Source organism: Lycorma delicatula, chromosome 5 (genome assembly GCF_047948215.1).
Source record: "Lycorma delicatula isolate Av1 chromosome 5, ASM4794821v1, whole genome shotgun sequence".
NCBI classification, from domain to species: Eukaryota; Metazoa; Arthropoda; class Insecta; order Hemiptera; family Fulgoridae; genus Lycorma; species Lycorma delicatula.
Genome location: NC_134459.1, coordinates 48,650,640 through 48,665,718, shown reverse-complemented (window position 1 = coordinate 48,665,718; position 15,079 = coordinate 48,650,640). Strand labels below are relative to the sequence as shown.

The 15,079-nt window shown below is 37.3% G+C and overlaps 1 protein-coding gene across 2 annotated transcripts in view; it reads left to right on the top strand.

The window, feature by feature from the left end:
* The window catches only part of LOC142324916 (uncharacterized), a 36,613-nt gene that overhangs the window by 8,619 nt on the left and 12,915 nt on the right, over positions 1-15,079 (top strand). For both annotated transcript variants that reach the window (XM_075366053.1, XM_075366052.1), the window contains exon 3: positions 14,678-14,888. In XM_075366053.1, the coding sequence (XP_075222168.1) occupies positions 14,678-14,888 (211 nt within the window). The remainder of the gene's footprint in view (positions 1-14,677; positions 14,889-15,079) is intronic.

The following is a 15,079-nucleotide window of genomic DNA, read 5'->3' as shown; positions in this document are numbered from 1 at the left end:
ATAATGAGCTAACTTATTGAATGTCTCAGATCCGAGAAACTAACACTATAACAAAACTTTCCCACTAAAGGTTGTTAACACAGCGAAATTTGGTCCTAGTTCCTTTAAGAACCCTACTTTAATAACTCAAAATGAGTGCAAAACTATCTGACTCCGCTTCGGTCAGACAAGGAGAGGAGAATGAACGCCTACTCCCACACAGCTCCATCGCGGAGTCCCGCGTGACATTCACCATCTTTTGTAACCGCCGTCGAAACGTCACTGCCTACCGCCAAAGCAGCACACAGCCACGTCCCGCCGACAGTGTCGTATGCTCATCAAACGTCCTCATCGGAGCGCGACCGCACCCCCCGGGACAAGGAAAACCATGCCCGTTGGCAGCGGCCGCAACTCCGCCGACAGCTTCATTCCAATCAAATTTACACCAATGAATGTAACCGAGGCACGCTGCCTTAAGCGCCTACCTTCGGCCAGTCAACTGCCCAGGCGCTCCCTAGCCACCCAGATTCCTATCACCTACTAAATCCTTTCGGCAGTCCTGCTCAGGGCGAGGAAGCGAAGGAAGCCAGCTCTCTATTGTCCACTCTCTCGAGTTCCCTAGTAACTCTGGTACGCTCAGCTTCGTACCGGGGACATATGTGTAGGACATGGTCCACGGTATCATCGACCCTACAGTCCGGACAGAAGCTGGAATCGACCAACCTAAACCTAGCCAATTTATCCCTAAAGGCACCATGTCCGGAGAGGAACTGCGTCGTGTGCCGATTAGGGGATACCCAGCTAACCGCTCGGAACTCTCTAACATTGGGGAATATACCATGCATATAACGACCTGTTGAAGAATCGTTCCACCTATCTTGCCAAGAGTCAAAACCTTGGTCTTCGATCTCACGCATACGCCCTGAAGTAAGAAGGCCTCCCTTTTTTGCAACATACCGCTGGCTACGTTCCGTAGCCGAAATATCCACAGGTTTGATGCCTGCGATCACAGTTACTGCCTCTCGAGAGACAGTCCTGTAACCGCCGACAACCGCTAATAAAAGAAGACGCTGGGCTCTTAATAGAATGTTCCTATAACATTGGTACCGCATACGATGAGCCCAGACGGGCGCAGCGTATGCGGCCTCGTAACCGCAGCGTATGGCCTCGCAAACACCTTTGTAAAGAATCCGCATGGTACGGAAATTCAACCCCCAATCGGGATGGACTACTCTACGGACGCCGAAGAAAGCATCAACTGCCGTCTTCGCCACATACTGCAAGTGCTCCTTGAAGAGAAGCCTCTCATCAAGGATAACACCCAGATACTTTTGAAGTGTGACATACCTAATTGAACGGCCGTCCATCACAACCCGCGGGTGGCGAGTTGCAGCTAGCCGGCCCTTCAAAAACATCATAGTGGTTTTCTCCGCACTGAAAACCATCTTATGCTGAAGACTCACTCCACAACCGCAAAACCCTACATGCCTGTGCCGTTCTAAGCTCAATCTCAGCACGCGAACCGCCCTCGACCAGCAGCAGCCCGTCGTCGGTATAAGCCAGAACGCGACAGCCACCGGGCAAACGCAGCAGCATGAGAGAGTCGAACTCGATGGTCCAGACGAGTGGACCTAATACACTGCTCTGTGGACATCCTTTAGACAGGGTCTTTCCTACTTGCGAACTGCCGTCACGAAGGACAACAGTTCTTTCGCTGAAGTAACTCGAGAGAGTGCTAATTTCATTCCGCGTGCAACCACGCTTCTGCAATTGAAACAAGGCAGAGGGCCACCACAAGTTATTAAATGCCCCGGATATGTGTAAGAAGACACCGAGTACATATTTGCACTCACTGCCTGAAGCCAGATCCAGGACCCTAAGAATCGCTTCCTCTGTACTCTTGCCGGATCTAAAGCCATCCATCAGCATCATGTCATCCATCAGCATGTGATTTGAAGTCACCCTACTATTAATTCGGAGGTATAGTACCTTCTCGAAAACCTTTCCAACAACTGGCAAGAGTGTCAGAGGACGGTAAGAAGAACTGACGGTGGGGTCCTTGTCGCCACCTTTGAATAACAGCTTCAAAATACCACGCTTCCAGCAAGCCGGGAAATACCCGGCGAATAAACACCTATTGAACACCCTAGTCAATGGGCCAAGAATCACAGGCAGGGTGCGAACAAGGAGCTCCACCGTAATACCATCATATTCGGGGGCTTTGTTCCTAGCAAGGCTACAGATTACTTGACGGACTTCCGCCTCAGTAATCTCCGAAGACACAGAGTCTGTGTTAAAATCTACAACCGCCGCTCGAACTCTCCGATGATACGAGGTCTTACCAACCTCGGTATCATCGGGGAGCAGATCGTCCATCAGAAGAAATAGAACACGATCTTTCTCAACTACAACGCCGTCTTGGGTCGAGAGAGCCGACAGAAGATTGTCCTTTTTCCGCTTGTGACCAAGTACTCGATAAACAACACCCCAAGGATCTTTATTCCCTTGCTCTTGAACAAAAGAGCGCCAGGAATCTCGCTTCGAAGTCCTAATACTATGAAAATACTCGTTCCTTTTCTGACGATACTCTGCAAACAGGACCTCGAGCCAGTCAGGATCTCGCGCACGCCGTGCGGCTCTCTTGAGTCGGCCCACGGTCTGCTTTATCGCAGTCAAGTCCCGAGTCCACCAACCAGCTACTCTCTCTCGACCCGTGCTCCGGGGGATTGAGAGTTCTGCAGCTTCAACCACCGCAGAAGAGAAATTCTCTGCCAGGTTATCTAGAGGGACCTCGTCCAGGGTACGAGGGAACACCCGCATCTTGGCCGCAAGAATGTTAGAAAACTTGGGCCAATCCGCCCGCCTGTTCAAGAAGCGCCCCTGCTGAACAGGGGCGTCCGCCGTAAAGACATCGCGCAGCCCACCTATCCAATCAAAAACTATGAGCCGATGATCGCTTTCAATCATCGACTACCGACTAATTCAGAATCCTACCAGGGATATTCTTACCAATGGTAACATCAATGTTGGTACCATGGAAGGCCCTCCGCAATCCTACTGCGCCGGCGAAAGTAGCCAACTCGCCGGCGACATTGAATACTTCAAATCGGTGCTGCGCGATGAAGCCTTCTAGAAGTTCACCGCCGTCGTCTGTGATCCCACTGTGCCAAAAAAGCGATTTGGCGTTCGCATCAACTCCTATAAGAATAGGACGACCCATTATCAGCCTAATAATTATATCCCATCTTTCCAAGTGTAAGTCAGTGGGATCTCTGTACTGAAAGTACGAACTAACCACAACTAGGTCGAAACCATCCACAGCAAGCTTAACAACGACGTGATGCGTGTCAGAGGCTTGCCGTATAAAGACACTATCTATGGACTTCCTGCACAGCACGGCGGATTTGCTTTCACCAACATGGAACTTATTCCAGCCTGAAAAACCTGGCAGGTCACCCTTGACAACGTACGGGTGTTGTAGAAGTAAAACATCGAGGCTCCGCTTTTCAACGACGTTACCTAACTCTACTTGGACCGCATAGGCACCCTGAGTTGGCCGAACCTAACCATCGAGCGAGTTGAAGTAGACCTCAACCGCTCTTAAATAACTACCACACCCCCTACTGTTGATGGAGTGCCTATGACTCTTACGTAACCGCTTGTAGTTAACGCAAGTCGGAGCCTCTTTCTTTTGCGGACAGTCGTCTCGCTTGTGGCCCTCTTCACCACAATACGCGCAGACCGACGCATACTTACAAAACTTGGCCCTGTGGCCAAACCTACAACATTTGATGCACCTCTGCACGTCTAGGTATTCCTTGACGCGACAAGAGGCAAAATCAACGAAGACCCTACCCTCGGACAAAAACTTCTAGTGGAGACCAGCACCTAATTCGAAAACTCCGTGATACCGAGAGGTATCACGCTTTCCAGTCTTGAAGACTAGCCTGCACTGCTCTTTGAACGAGGCCTCGTCCAAATCAGTATTCTGCTCCCGAATGAGAGACAGAACTTCTTCATCAGAGAGACTCCGCTCAATGTCATATATAATGATCCGGGGCTTCCTCAACCGCTTGGGGTCCACCTTAACCTCAAGCTTTTGCACCGCTGGAGAGTCCTTGATGACTTGGACTGTCTCCTTATTGTCTGCAACAACAACTAACCCTTAACTGGTCTCCCTTATATCACGAATCCTAAGCCGATTCCGGTCACCACGAAGGGCTTCCCGGAAATCGCGCTTCAAGTCTTGACTTGTGGTCTTCGAGCCCTCTGCCTTGTTCACGAAAATAACCTCTGGCTTCTTTACCACCTTGCTGGCTTCGCGCTTGGTTTTCAGGACCTCAGCGTAGCGCCTGGGCTGCACTGGGGCCTGAACAATCACCTTGGGAGCCTTGACCTCTTGGGGCTTGGAGGCCAAGGCCTCGAAACTGTCACTAACCGCCTTGAAAGCTTCCCTCAACTTGCCAAGTCGAGGAAGAATAGTTTTCCTCGCCCCCAAACTGACTCCGCCGGGAACTGTCAGAAAATCTAATAAGTAGTCCAGGTCCTCCTGGACTACTTTCAACAACAGGGGAGGACTGCACCTGGGTGGGTGCCCCTGTATCCATTGCTTCGCTTACCTCGTCCTCTGAGGAGCTAGTCGATGGAACCGGCGCAGGTTTCTTTCGCCTGGACTTCTTCACCTCTTGGAACTCCGACATGGCCGAAGATTCCCTAAGTCCTACTGAATCAACTAGAATCTCACAGTCTACCTACTACTGTCAAGTTTGGGCAAGCCCACAAAGTGACAACTACCCGCAGCGAGTACGGGCAGCCGGAGACACTTGCGTTCTCCTGTCACACTTCGTACCTCTTTGCCGCTGCTGGAACGATTGATTGGTGCACTAGATGTACAACAATGAACCACTGATTACGGCCCTCGCTCTGACAAGAGCGCAAAAGGACTAAAAGGCACGGCCTTTTTTCTGTCACGGGGACTAACGACCAGCAGTCGTTGCCACGTTGAGGCGAGTACGCGCCGCACAAGTCCACGCCAAGCACACCGCAGCAAAGCTACAAATGTCGAGTCTGTATTAAAATGCGTAAATCGTGAATACAGCCCTTAGACCAGCTAACCTCGATACTGTCGGAAGGTACACACACGACCGACAGCCAAAAGAACACTGATAATAAGATATACCATGGTGATACTCTGAGACGCACTAGGGACCAGAGTATCTGGCATTAAAGTATAGCCAAATCATCGTACCTTTGATGCGATATTCTTCAACCAGCATGTTAATTGATAAAAGGCACAACTAAGATCTACTGCTCCTGTAGCCATCAGAGCTTAATGGCTTTTCTTATCTCTAAATATACAATTAATTACATTCAGCACCTCCTGTTACTCAACATTATTACTCCCCTTGGTAGCCTTCTCTAGTGAATTATTGCCTTAGTCTCAGTTTTTATCAAAAAAAGGACACTAATCCAGCTATCTTACAAGAAAAGTTTTTTAATATTGTAAATAGTGTGAATCCAGATGCTATATGGTTTATACAGACAGCTGTAGATACGATAATTCTGTTGGTTGTGCTTTGTGGTTGATTACAATATACTTTTTTGGCCGTCCCAGCATTGCCAGTGTTTTCATTGCAGAGCTGTAGTCTATTAACAAAACCTTAAATATACTTTGCCCAACATTCTGACACGTACTTGTCTGTTCAGATTCCATGAGTATCTTGCAGGCGATTAGTGACATGTATTCCAGAGACCCTGTTATCTGTGAGATTCAGTGTTGTTCTCTGAAATGACTCACCATAACACAACCATGAGTTTCTGCTGGACCTTAGTCATATAGGAATTTCAGATTATGAGTGCGCTGATCGTGTGGCAAGAGAGACCTGTTTGCAGCCTCCTTTCACTAATCATGTTGTTTTGAACAATCTTGTCTGTTATCTGAAGAGGGTGATTTATTATGAGTGGCAAAGTGAATGCAATTCTACCATGAACAATAAACTTCATCCTTTTAAGAACATCGTGTTACCACGGGCTCTTCATGTAGGAATAACCATCATGAGGAGGTTATTTATTATATGCCATTTGTGAACAGGACACACTAGATTCACTCATGGATATCTCATGACTCGGACTGATGCACCCATTTGTGTTCTCTGCGACTGCCAACTAACTGTGCACCACATCCTTGCAGACTGTGTCTGGTATGTGAAATCGGGTTGGTAGTTATATTTAATTATAAGTATCATGTTTCGGCCTTTTAACATTTGGCAATTTTATTGTTTTATATTAGATTTTTAATATTGTTTTTTTCGAACCTAGCATTCCACATAGGCATTTTACATTGCTTTAATTAATGTAGTAAAATTTTATGGTAAATTTTAATTGTTAAATTTTAATCATTTCCTATGGTAATTTTGTATCCGGGCTCTGATAACGACGATTTCGTTGTGCATCCAGAGAAAAAAATTCTAAACTTTGCAATATGAATTAATTTTTTGTAATTTTTCAAAATAATTTTCACTATACAGTATACACTTCATCTTTCCAAACCAGTCTTCAAAGAAACTCTGCCATATTTTATCTGAGATCTGGGCACATTCATCATTCCAAGCCCTTAAGAGATCATCATGGTTCTAAAGTGCCTCCCTTTTAGTCTTTCTTTACTTGGGGGAACAACGCAAAGTCTCAGGTGCAAAGTTCAGTACTCTAGGGAGAGTGCTCAATAGTTTTATTCCATTGCTGGTCAGGTACTCTATGCAAACTCTCAAACTGGAGCATTATTATGTTAAGAAACCATGTGTCCATCCTTGAGTTTGGGTGCAGCTTCTTGACAACATTAGGCAAGCATTCCTCAATACACCACTTCCTTGTAAGTGTCTTCTAAGTTTCCAACATAACTTGTTCTAAAACTCCTTTCACACTAAATCATACGGCCACCATTTTCTTCCTCGCTGATCTGGGTTTTTGAACACCCTCATTCTATTTTGAGCCTTGGTCAGAATGTTGTAGTGCATCATTATAATAAGTAGTAGCCAAGTTTCGCCTCCTATCACAATACTGTTCACATAAGAAGATTTATAATTTTCAGTCTTTTTTAGTATTTCATGGCACCATGAAACATGACGTGCCATCTGATCATCAGTCAAGTTATGTGACACTCAAAGGATATAAAGCTTTCTAACTTGTAGATCTTGCAGAATAGCACAAACTGCTGATGCATTAATGCCCAACAACATGTCTATTTGGTGGTACGTGCCTTTCTCATTTTTCATACTGCAGCAATATTTTTCTTAGTTACAGATAAAGACGGTCAACCTGACCTTGGAGCATCTAAAGCCAAAATTTTCTCATTCAAATTCTCTGTACCACCTAAATGTTGCATGATGAGGACATTCCTTTCCAGGCACAGAAGTCATTTCCTCTAAACATTGATCAACACTTAATCCATGTACTTTGTATTCAGTTTTCAATCACAATGATATCACTACCTCTTTTATACTAACATAACTAAAAACTAAATCACATTGAAACAGTGACTAGAGAGCTGCTGTACAGATTGGACTTTTCTAAACACACGCTAACTTGTAACCGTTTGTGTTGATACGTTCTTTAATATTGCAAAATTTTCCTAGTGTTCTTTGTGTATATATATATATATATATATTTTTTTTTTAATTGTAAATATAAACATAAATAAAAAATATGTAGGTGTCCTCTGAGGTAATGGCAAAACTTAAGGGATGATTCACGACATCAAAATAAATAAAAAAGTTCATGTAAACAAATGCCCTACCTTGCTTCTTTTTTCCTCTCTTCACCATTTTGTGTTTTCTCAATAGAAATTTATCTCTTAAATTTCAACATCTGAACAGATTAAGGTATTTTAATAAAATTGGGTGTTAATATATCAACATCTACAAAATAATTTTGAAAATTTACATTTAAAAATAACAAATTGGTGGCCCTTAAATCTTTTTAATCATTAATAGCATTGTAAATATTAGTTTTATTAATTTAGTTTTTAATAAACAGCTGAGATATGTCTGAAATTTTTAAAGTAGATCACAAAAATTATGCAGGCTGACAATTTTACGCAGGCTGTGAAAACTGGCACTCATACATGAGATATATTTAACATTTTTGGGCTTAAATTCATGTACTATTGTGCATAGGTAGGATGTAAAAAAGTTAAAAGTAATAAAGCAGGCAATGCAATAATAATTGTCAAAAGTAAAAATAATCTGAGTTAATCCAATAACTCAGTAAATGCAGAAACTATTCTAGTATTTATTGGCATGGGAAATCTGTACCTGTATTGTATCAACAGTGATCTTTAATTAAGTGTGTTAACTAGAAAAATTTTTATTCTTTAAACTATCAGAATTGCTTATTACCATCATTAATTTACAATTCTATTGAAAGTGTCCCTTTTCTATCACTTATTATATGTATTTTTGTGTTCTTCATGAATTTAACATTCCAGCATTAAATGATATAGAGATTTTGAAACCTTTGTATTACAGATGGGGTATTCCATTAACAAATCTATGGAGTGATCCTGATCATTGACATAAAGGTAACTTTCCTTCATGTTGATAGTCTTAATTGAGTAATGTATATAATTTTTTTGTTCCCTATGTTTAACTTCATTGTTCTACAGTAGAGAAATTAGGATTATACAAATGATGTATTAGTCCTATTTCAGAATTTAGGAATGTTTGCCTATCATTATTATTTAAAGACTCATTATATTTTTAAAAAAATTATATCGCGCTCTCTTTCAATTAGAATTTTGCAGGGTGACTGATTTTATATAATTCAATTTCTAGTTCCAAATTTCCATTTCTGGTGTGGCAGTAGTTAATTAGATAACTATTTATTATTTATGTATCTCTACTACTGAAGTTTTGTGATAGTATGTTTTCATCATAACAAATTTCATACTCTGGAATTTACTGGAGTCTTAGCAACTAATTTTAGAATCTCTAGACACTATTTGATTTTTATCCAGTTTTGATTACCAAATTTCATACATTCTTATTTAATCATATTTAAACTCTTAGTAGCTTTCTTTATTGTAAGAGTAAGATTATTACTAAGTATTAAATGTTATTACTAACAGAGGTCTTAATTATTGTGTTTCACAAACTCATATCCTCTGCATGTTTGATATTACTATCAGTCCATTTAAATTTAATTGTTTGTGCTATCTAAAGTGTTTCTTTTTTCAAATTTATCTAAATTTAAACTAAGTGAAACTGTTAGAACAAAAATCGAAATAAATAAATAAATCACTTGTAAAATTAATAAACTTGATTATTAAACATTAATCAAATGTAACTCTACAGTGCTGGTTCTGTTCAATGAAAAGTATATTGGGATGGAATTCATTTTTACAGCTACCATTTTACGAAAAAGGAGCTACTTTTTCATAGATTAACTAATTTGATTTTCAGTTTATTTATGTTTGGCTGTCTTTCCATTGAAAGCCTACTTGTACTTAACTCTTGTATTTCAGAATTATATTTTTTGTTAAGATCACTTATTTTTTTATCTTGAAATGATCCTTGGTATATTCTTAAAATTATTTCCTAGATTATTAAGGAGATTCATTGGTATTCAAGGCAATCCTCTGTAACTAACTTATTATCTTTTTATAACTTCTGTTTTCTTTCTTTTTTTTTTTTGTTAAAAATAAAATAATTGTATTATTATTTAACATAAAACTTTTGCAATTCCTACTAAATATGATGGAGTTGATTTTGGCATTATGTTATTACAAATTTTAACGTCTTGGAACTAGCAACTACAATCTTGTAAATTAAAAAAAAACTGAAGAAATATCACTAGAATATCAAGGAATATAAAAAAGAAAAAATAGGGGCTGTGTTATAAGCATGAAGGGAAAAGTACTATCATTGCAGAAACTATGTGCTCCTGAAGCCTTAAAACATAAATTATCTACGTAATTTCAAAATGTATTACATAAAGTTATATAATTGTATTCTGCATTTGATGGTATTCAGTTTTTTTTTATTAATTTTTACTTCCTTGTATGAAGTAAAGGAAACACAAAAAATTTCAGTTTTCAGATTTCAACGGAAATATCCATTTTGACAATCTCTGAATCCATTTTGACTAGTTTTGGCAAGTGTTTTTTACAGTAAATAATAATTCAATAAGAACAATAAAAAAAAAGAATATGAAAAATATCAGAAGTTATTAATAAAATATAATTTTATGTACTTTCCACTTTAAAAAATCTGGCATGACGTCTTATGACGTTAATTTGGCACGTATGTATTATGTATGTATCTCACATAACTCAAAAACAGTTAGCCGTAGGACATTGAAATTTTGGATTTAGGACTTTTGGAACATAGTTGTGCACCTCTCCTTTTGATTACAATCGACTGGACCAAAAGTATCCAAAAAAAGGCAAAAAAAAAAATTTGGATTTTAGTCTTTTTCTTAACTGCAGTAATAAGCCCTCATTAAAACCTTTGAATGATATATCATAAGTAATACTTATTTTCATCGGTTTCAGAGTTATAGCCAAATAAAGTTTTAATTAATGAGATATTTGGATCTTACAAGTGGAAGGCACATCGGTTCGAATCTGACTTCATGTCCTTTTTTTTTTACTTTCATTTTTTTAAGTTTAAATATATTGATTTTTTAATAATTATTAACTTCCGATTGTAAAATGTTTTTTACAATAAATAATAATTCAATAAGAACAATAAAAAAAAGAATATGAAAAAATATCAAAACTTATTAATGAAATTTAATTTTATGTACTTTTCATTGTAAAAAAAAATGTGTATGTGTAATTTAATAAGGGGTACAAGGAAGTCATGTGGTGTTCACATAAAAGTTTTATTAATGTACCTTTCTTTGTGTAGAATAGTTAATGCACCACTTTTTAGTCTTGTGGAGCTTGATTTTAATAATTTGCCATTAAAGAACTTCTGCATAACCAGCTAAAATTTTTACACAAGGTGTTGCCTATTCTACTAACTTAATCTCCTTTAAATCTCAAACCTTAAGCTCTATTTCTTTCAGTTCCAACAGTGATAACTCCAATACAGATTTATTTTTGTAATGAATAACAGCAGAATTTACTTCTCTACAGATAGTATAGAAAAAATATTTCCTTCAAAAAAATTATATCAAAATTCCAAGAAATAAAAAAAAAATGAAAAATTAGAAATGTATGAAAAACGAACAAAAGAGTAAAAATATGTTATTTTATTTTTGTTAACATAAAATTAAAAAATAACACAAAAATAATAAATTAGAATAAAATAAAAGGTCTAAACCAATATATATTACTACAGATTAAATAAGTATATGAAAGTTATGATAGAAAATTTTTTATCCACATGACTGTGACAGTTATGTACCCACAGGCAAGGAAAGAGGAACTGACTTATACTATGATAATTTTTTTTCCTCAAAAATACATGGTCAGAGATGCCTTTTTTCATTTTTACAGCAAAACCTTATCTTAAAGAATTGGTAAAAAATAAAAGTTCATTATCACCAAATGCAAACTCAAATTGTTTAAATTTTGATGTTATTTGTTTTCAAATTGGGTGTATAGTTTGTTTTTTAATAAGGATTCAAATTTTGGTGCATTTAATTACTGTGTTGATAATAAATAAATAAGAGAGTGATGGGAAATGAAGAAATAAGAAGAAAGGGTTAACCAAACAGATGATGGAGAATTGTTTAAAAGAGACATGAGATTAAAAGATTGGGTGAAGATAGGGTGTCTGCTAAAACAAAAAATTTTAGATTATTTCTGGTTGATAATAACATCATGTAACATTTGGTACTCCCATGTTGGAGAAAGGTTTTAGTGAAAAAAACATAATGAACTGTTTACATTTTGTGTTAGAATATAATTTTACCTTTTTAATTTAATTGAAACTTGTGAATGAATGATTAATGTATAGATAATTATAAATACAATACACAGCATGAATTTTGTTTTAATTACAATTTCAAATTATATTTTTATTTACACTTAATGCAGCTGTTTTTACATGACTGCCCAACAAGGAATGTAATGTTTTTAGGGTGTATGTATGTATGTATGCATGCATGGCATGCTTGTTTGTTTGTTTGTTTGTTCCACCATAGTACATCAATGGCCGACCGATTTAGATGAATGACCCCACATTGGCATCCTTAACGTTTCCGGGAGTGTCATAGGCTATATAAATGTATATATATGGGTCAATCCATTTTATAGTGACCCAAGAGTGGTTGCTTAACCAATTCAGAAAAAATGAAATTTACTCACTTGTTTCCTACATGTCTCAGGACCTTAAAACTATTTTTTTTAAATTTTTTATTTAAGCAGTTTACCTGTGGTGGCCATTTTTGTTACGGTGCGCACACCAATTTTTGTGATTGTAAGGGTTTATGGAAAAAATCATAACTAAAAGATTATTGATCCTGGAAGGATGAAACGAAAAGTAATTTAATTATATTTTCTCAAGGTAAAAGATTGGTCTTTGGTTTATTTATCTCTTTATCTTCTTTCTATGAGAAAATTACCAATAAATTTTAAAATGCAAAACAGTGAAAGGGCGGTGGATGCACCACATTGTCAGAGATATTAGAAGCTGGTATTGAAGGACTCATGGTTTGCTGGGTTACTCTTTAACGCAGTTCCTGGTGGGCTATGGAGGCTATAGGGTTATCTTGTACAGATTCTGTTTGGATCATTAGAACCTTTGTCCCACATGTGCTGAGGAGAAGACCCCTCTACATGTTTATTTAGTTGTACACAATTTGAGAATGAACGACAAAAGATGCTGGAATTTTTGGGCTAGAGGTCATGTTTAATCCGGAAGACACTCTTGAGAATTATGATGAGAGGACTCCTTGAATGGAAGGCTGTAGAGGACTATGTTAAGAAAGTGAATGACAGATTACATGCCTCGGAGGAAGCTCGACAGGGAATTCGATGCCAGACTGGGCAGGTCCGCAGCTGAGCACTTAGAGGGTCCCCAACCATGTGGTGATTGTCTAAAAATCGATGATGCAATGAGGTTGTGGGCACTCCACATACCGGCATCTGATGGCTGTATACTTCCCCTGTCAGAGGTAATGCTCCAAGAGCCATTCTAGAAAGAGGAAGGAATAAAAAAAGGTCGTTCTCACATAATTTCAAGAGAAGTATCAGAAGAGATATCACAGCTGTTGGTTAACCACACTAAATAATAAAGTTTCATTGCTACAAAAACAGGTTAGGTTATTTCATTGAAAAATACTTAAAATTTTGCTATGATTTATTTTTTCTTTGAATATTGTTTACAAAAACAAACCAATATAAAAATAAAAGTGAATTCTTTAAATAAGATATTGGCTACTCATTGAAATCTCAGTTTGGGTAAGTTTTACAAGCATTTTTGAATAAAAATTGTATTAGTTTACTGGTTTTGGTTAAGTTGATCATTAAATTAGGACCTATCATTAATAATTTAAAACAAAACTGTTTTAAAAATATTGAAAACATCAACTTCAACAACATAGGGGCTAAATATAAAAAATATAAAGTGCAAAGAAAACAAGAACCCCCTTGGAGCACTTATTTAGTGTTTCAAAATGGTATCACTTTTAACAGGTATTTCATAATTATTGAGTGGTATAACTTTTTTATTAGTACAATACACAAGAAACTTTTTTATTTGCCATAAAAATCTACAAAAACACTGCAAGTTGTGCAAATTTGAAATTTTTATCATCAGGCCCATCAGAGTTATTTGAAGTCAAAATTTGAATTTAAAAAAAAAAATAGTTTTTAAAAATTCATAAAAATTTAGGGGTAAGTTTATCACCATTAATATTATTTATGGTAAAACTACTAACATATACCTACATTTAAAAAGATAATTCAAATTGTGTAATGCCATTCCTGCCTCTTGGAAAAAATTTCCAAAAGTGAAATTTCACTGTTTTGCATGTTCAACTTTATTGGTAATTTTCTTATAGAAAGAAGATAGATAAATAAACTACTGCATCAGTCTTTTACCTTGAGAAAGTGTAATTAAATTTCTTTTTGTTTCATCCTTCCAGGATCAATAGTTTTTTAGTTATGATTTTTCCCTAAACCCTTACAATCACAAAAATAGGTGTGTGCACCGTAAAAAAAATGGCCACCACAGGTAAACTGCTTCAATAAAAAATTAAAAAAAAATAGTTTAAGGTCCTGAAACATGTAGGAAACAAGTGTTTCAATTTTTTTGAATTGGTCAAGCAACCAGCTGATTTTTTTTGGACATTTCAAATGGGTTGAGCCATATATGTTTATATAATTATAAAAATACATGTACCACTGTGGCACTGTTCTGGGAGGTGTAATGAAGTGCTCATATAATATCTCTGTAAACAATTTTCAAAATTCAAACAGGGTATTTGTTAGTGTGTTAAAGGCTAATGTTTGCATGCATCAGGTAAACACTTAATGTAACAGATCACAGTTATTTGGAAATTCTGTTATACTTCGCAATCAATCTTCTAATTTTCAAAATTCAAGTGGGGTATTTGCTAGTTAATACAAAATCACAATGGAACCAAACCAGAACAAAAGATTAATGAATGTCAGCAATGATTTTTTACAGCAGTTGTGTTTTTTAATTTTTAATATTTATGTCTTGTTCAATCAGTGCTTACTTGTTTGTAGGTTTGCCATCAATTTACAATGTGGACCTAACATCTGTCCAAGAGATGATGTACTATTACACATTGGGGTAGATTTTATTAGAGGATGTGTAATTAGAAATTCAATACATGGCATGAGTTGGGGGCCAGAAGAAACACAACAGACTTATTTTCCATTTATTAAAGGAACACCATTTGATATTGTCATACGCTGTGAACAGACATGTTTTAATGTAAGTTAAAACATTCTTTTTATACCCTTTTCTGACTATTGTGCTCATTATTCAACTATTATGTAGTAATCTTTTGTTATTTGTGCAGGTTATTTCCTCCGAAAATGTGTGAATATGAAATTTGCAAATAACAAGACCATAAATATGAAGAAAAAAAAATTAATGCTAATTTTTTTTGTTAAACTTTTATA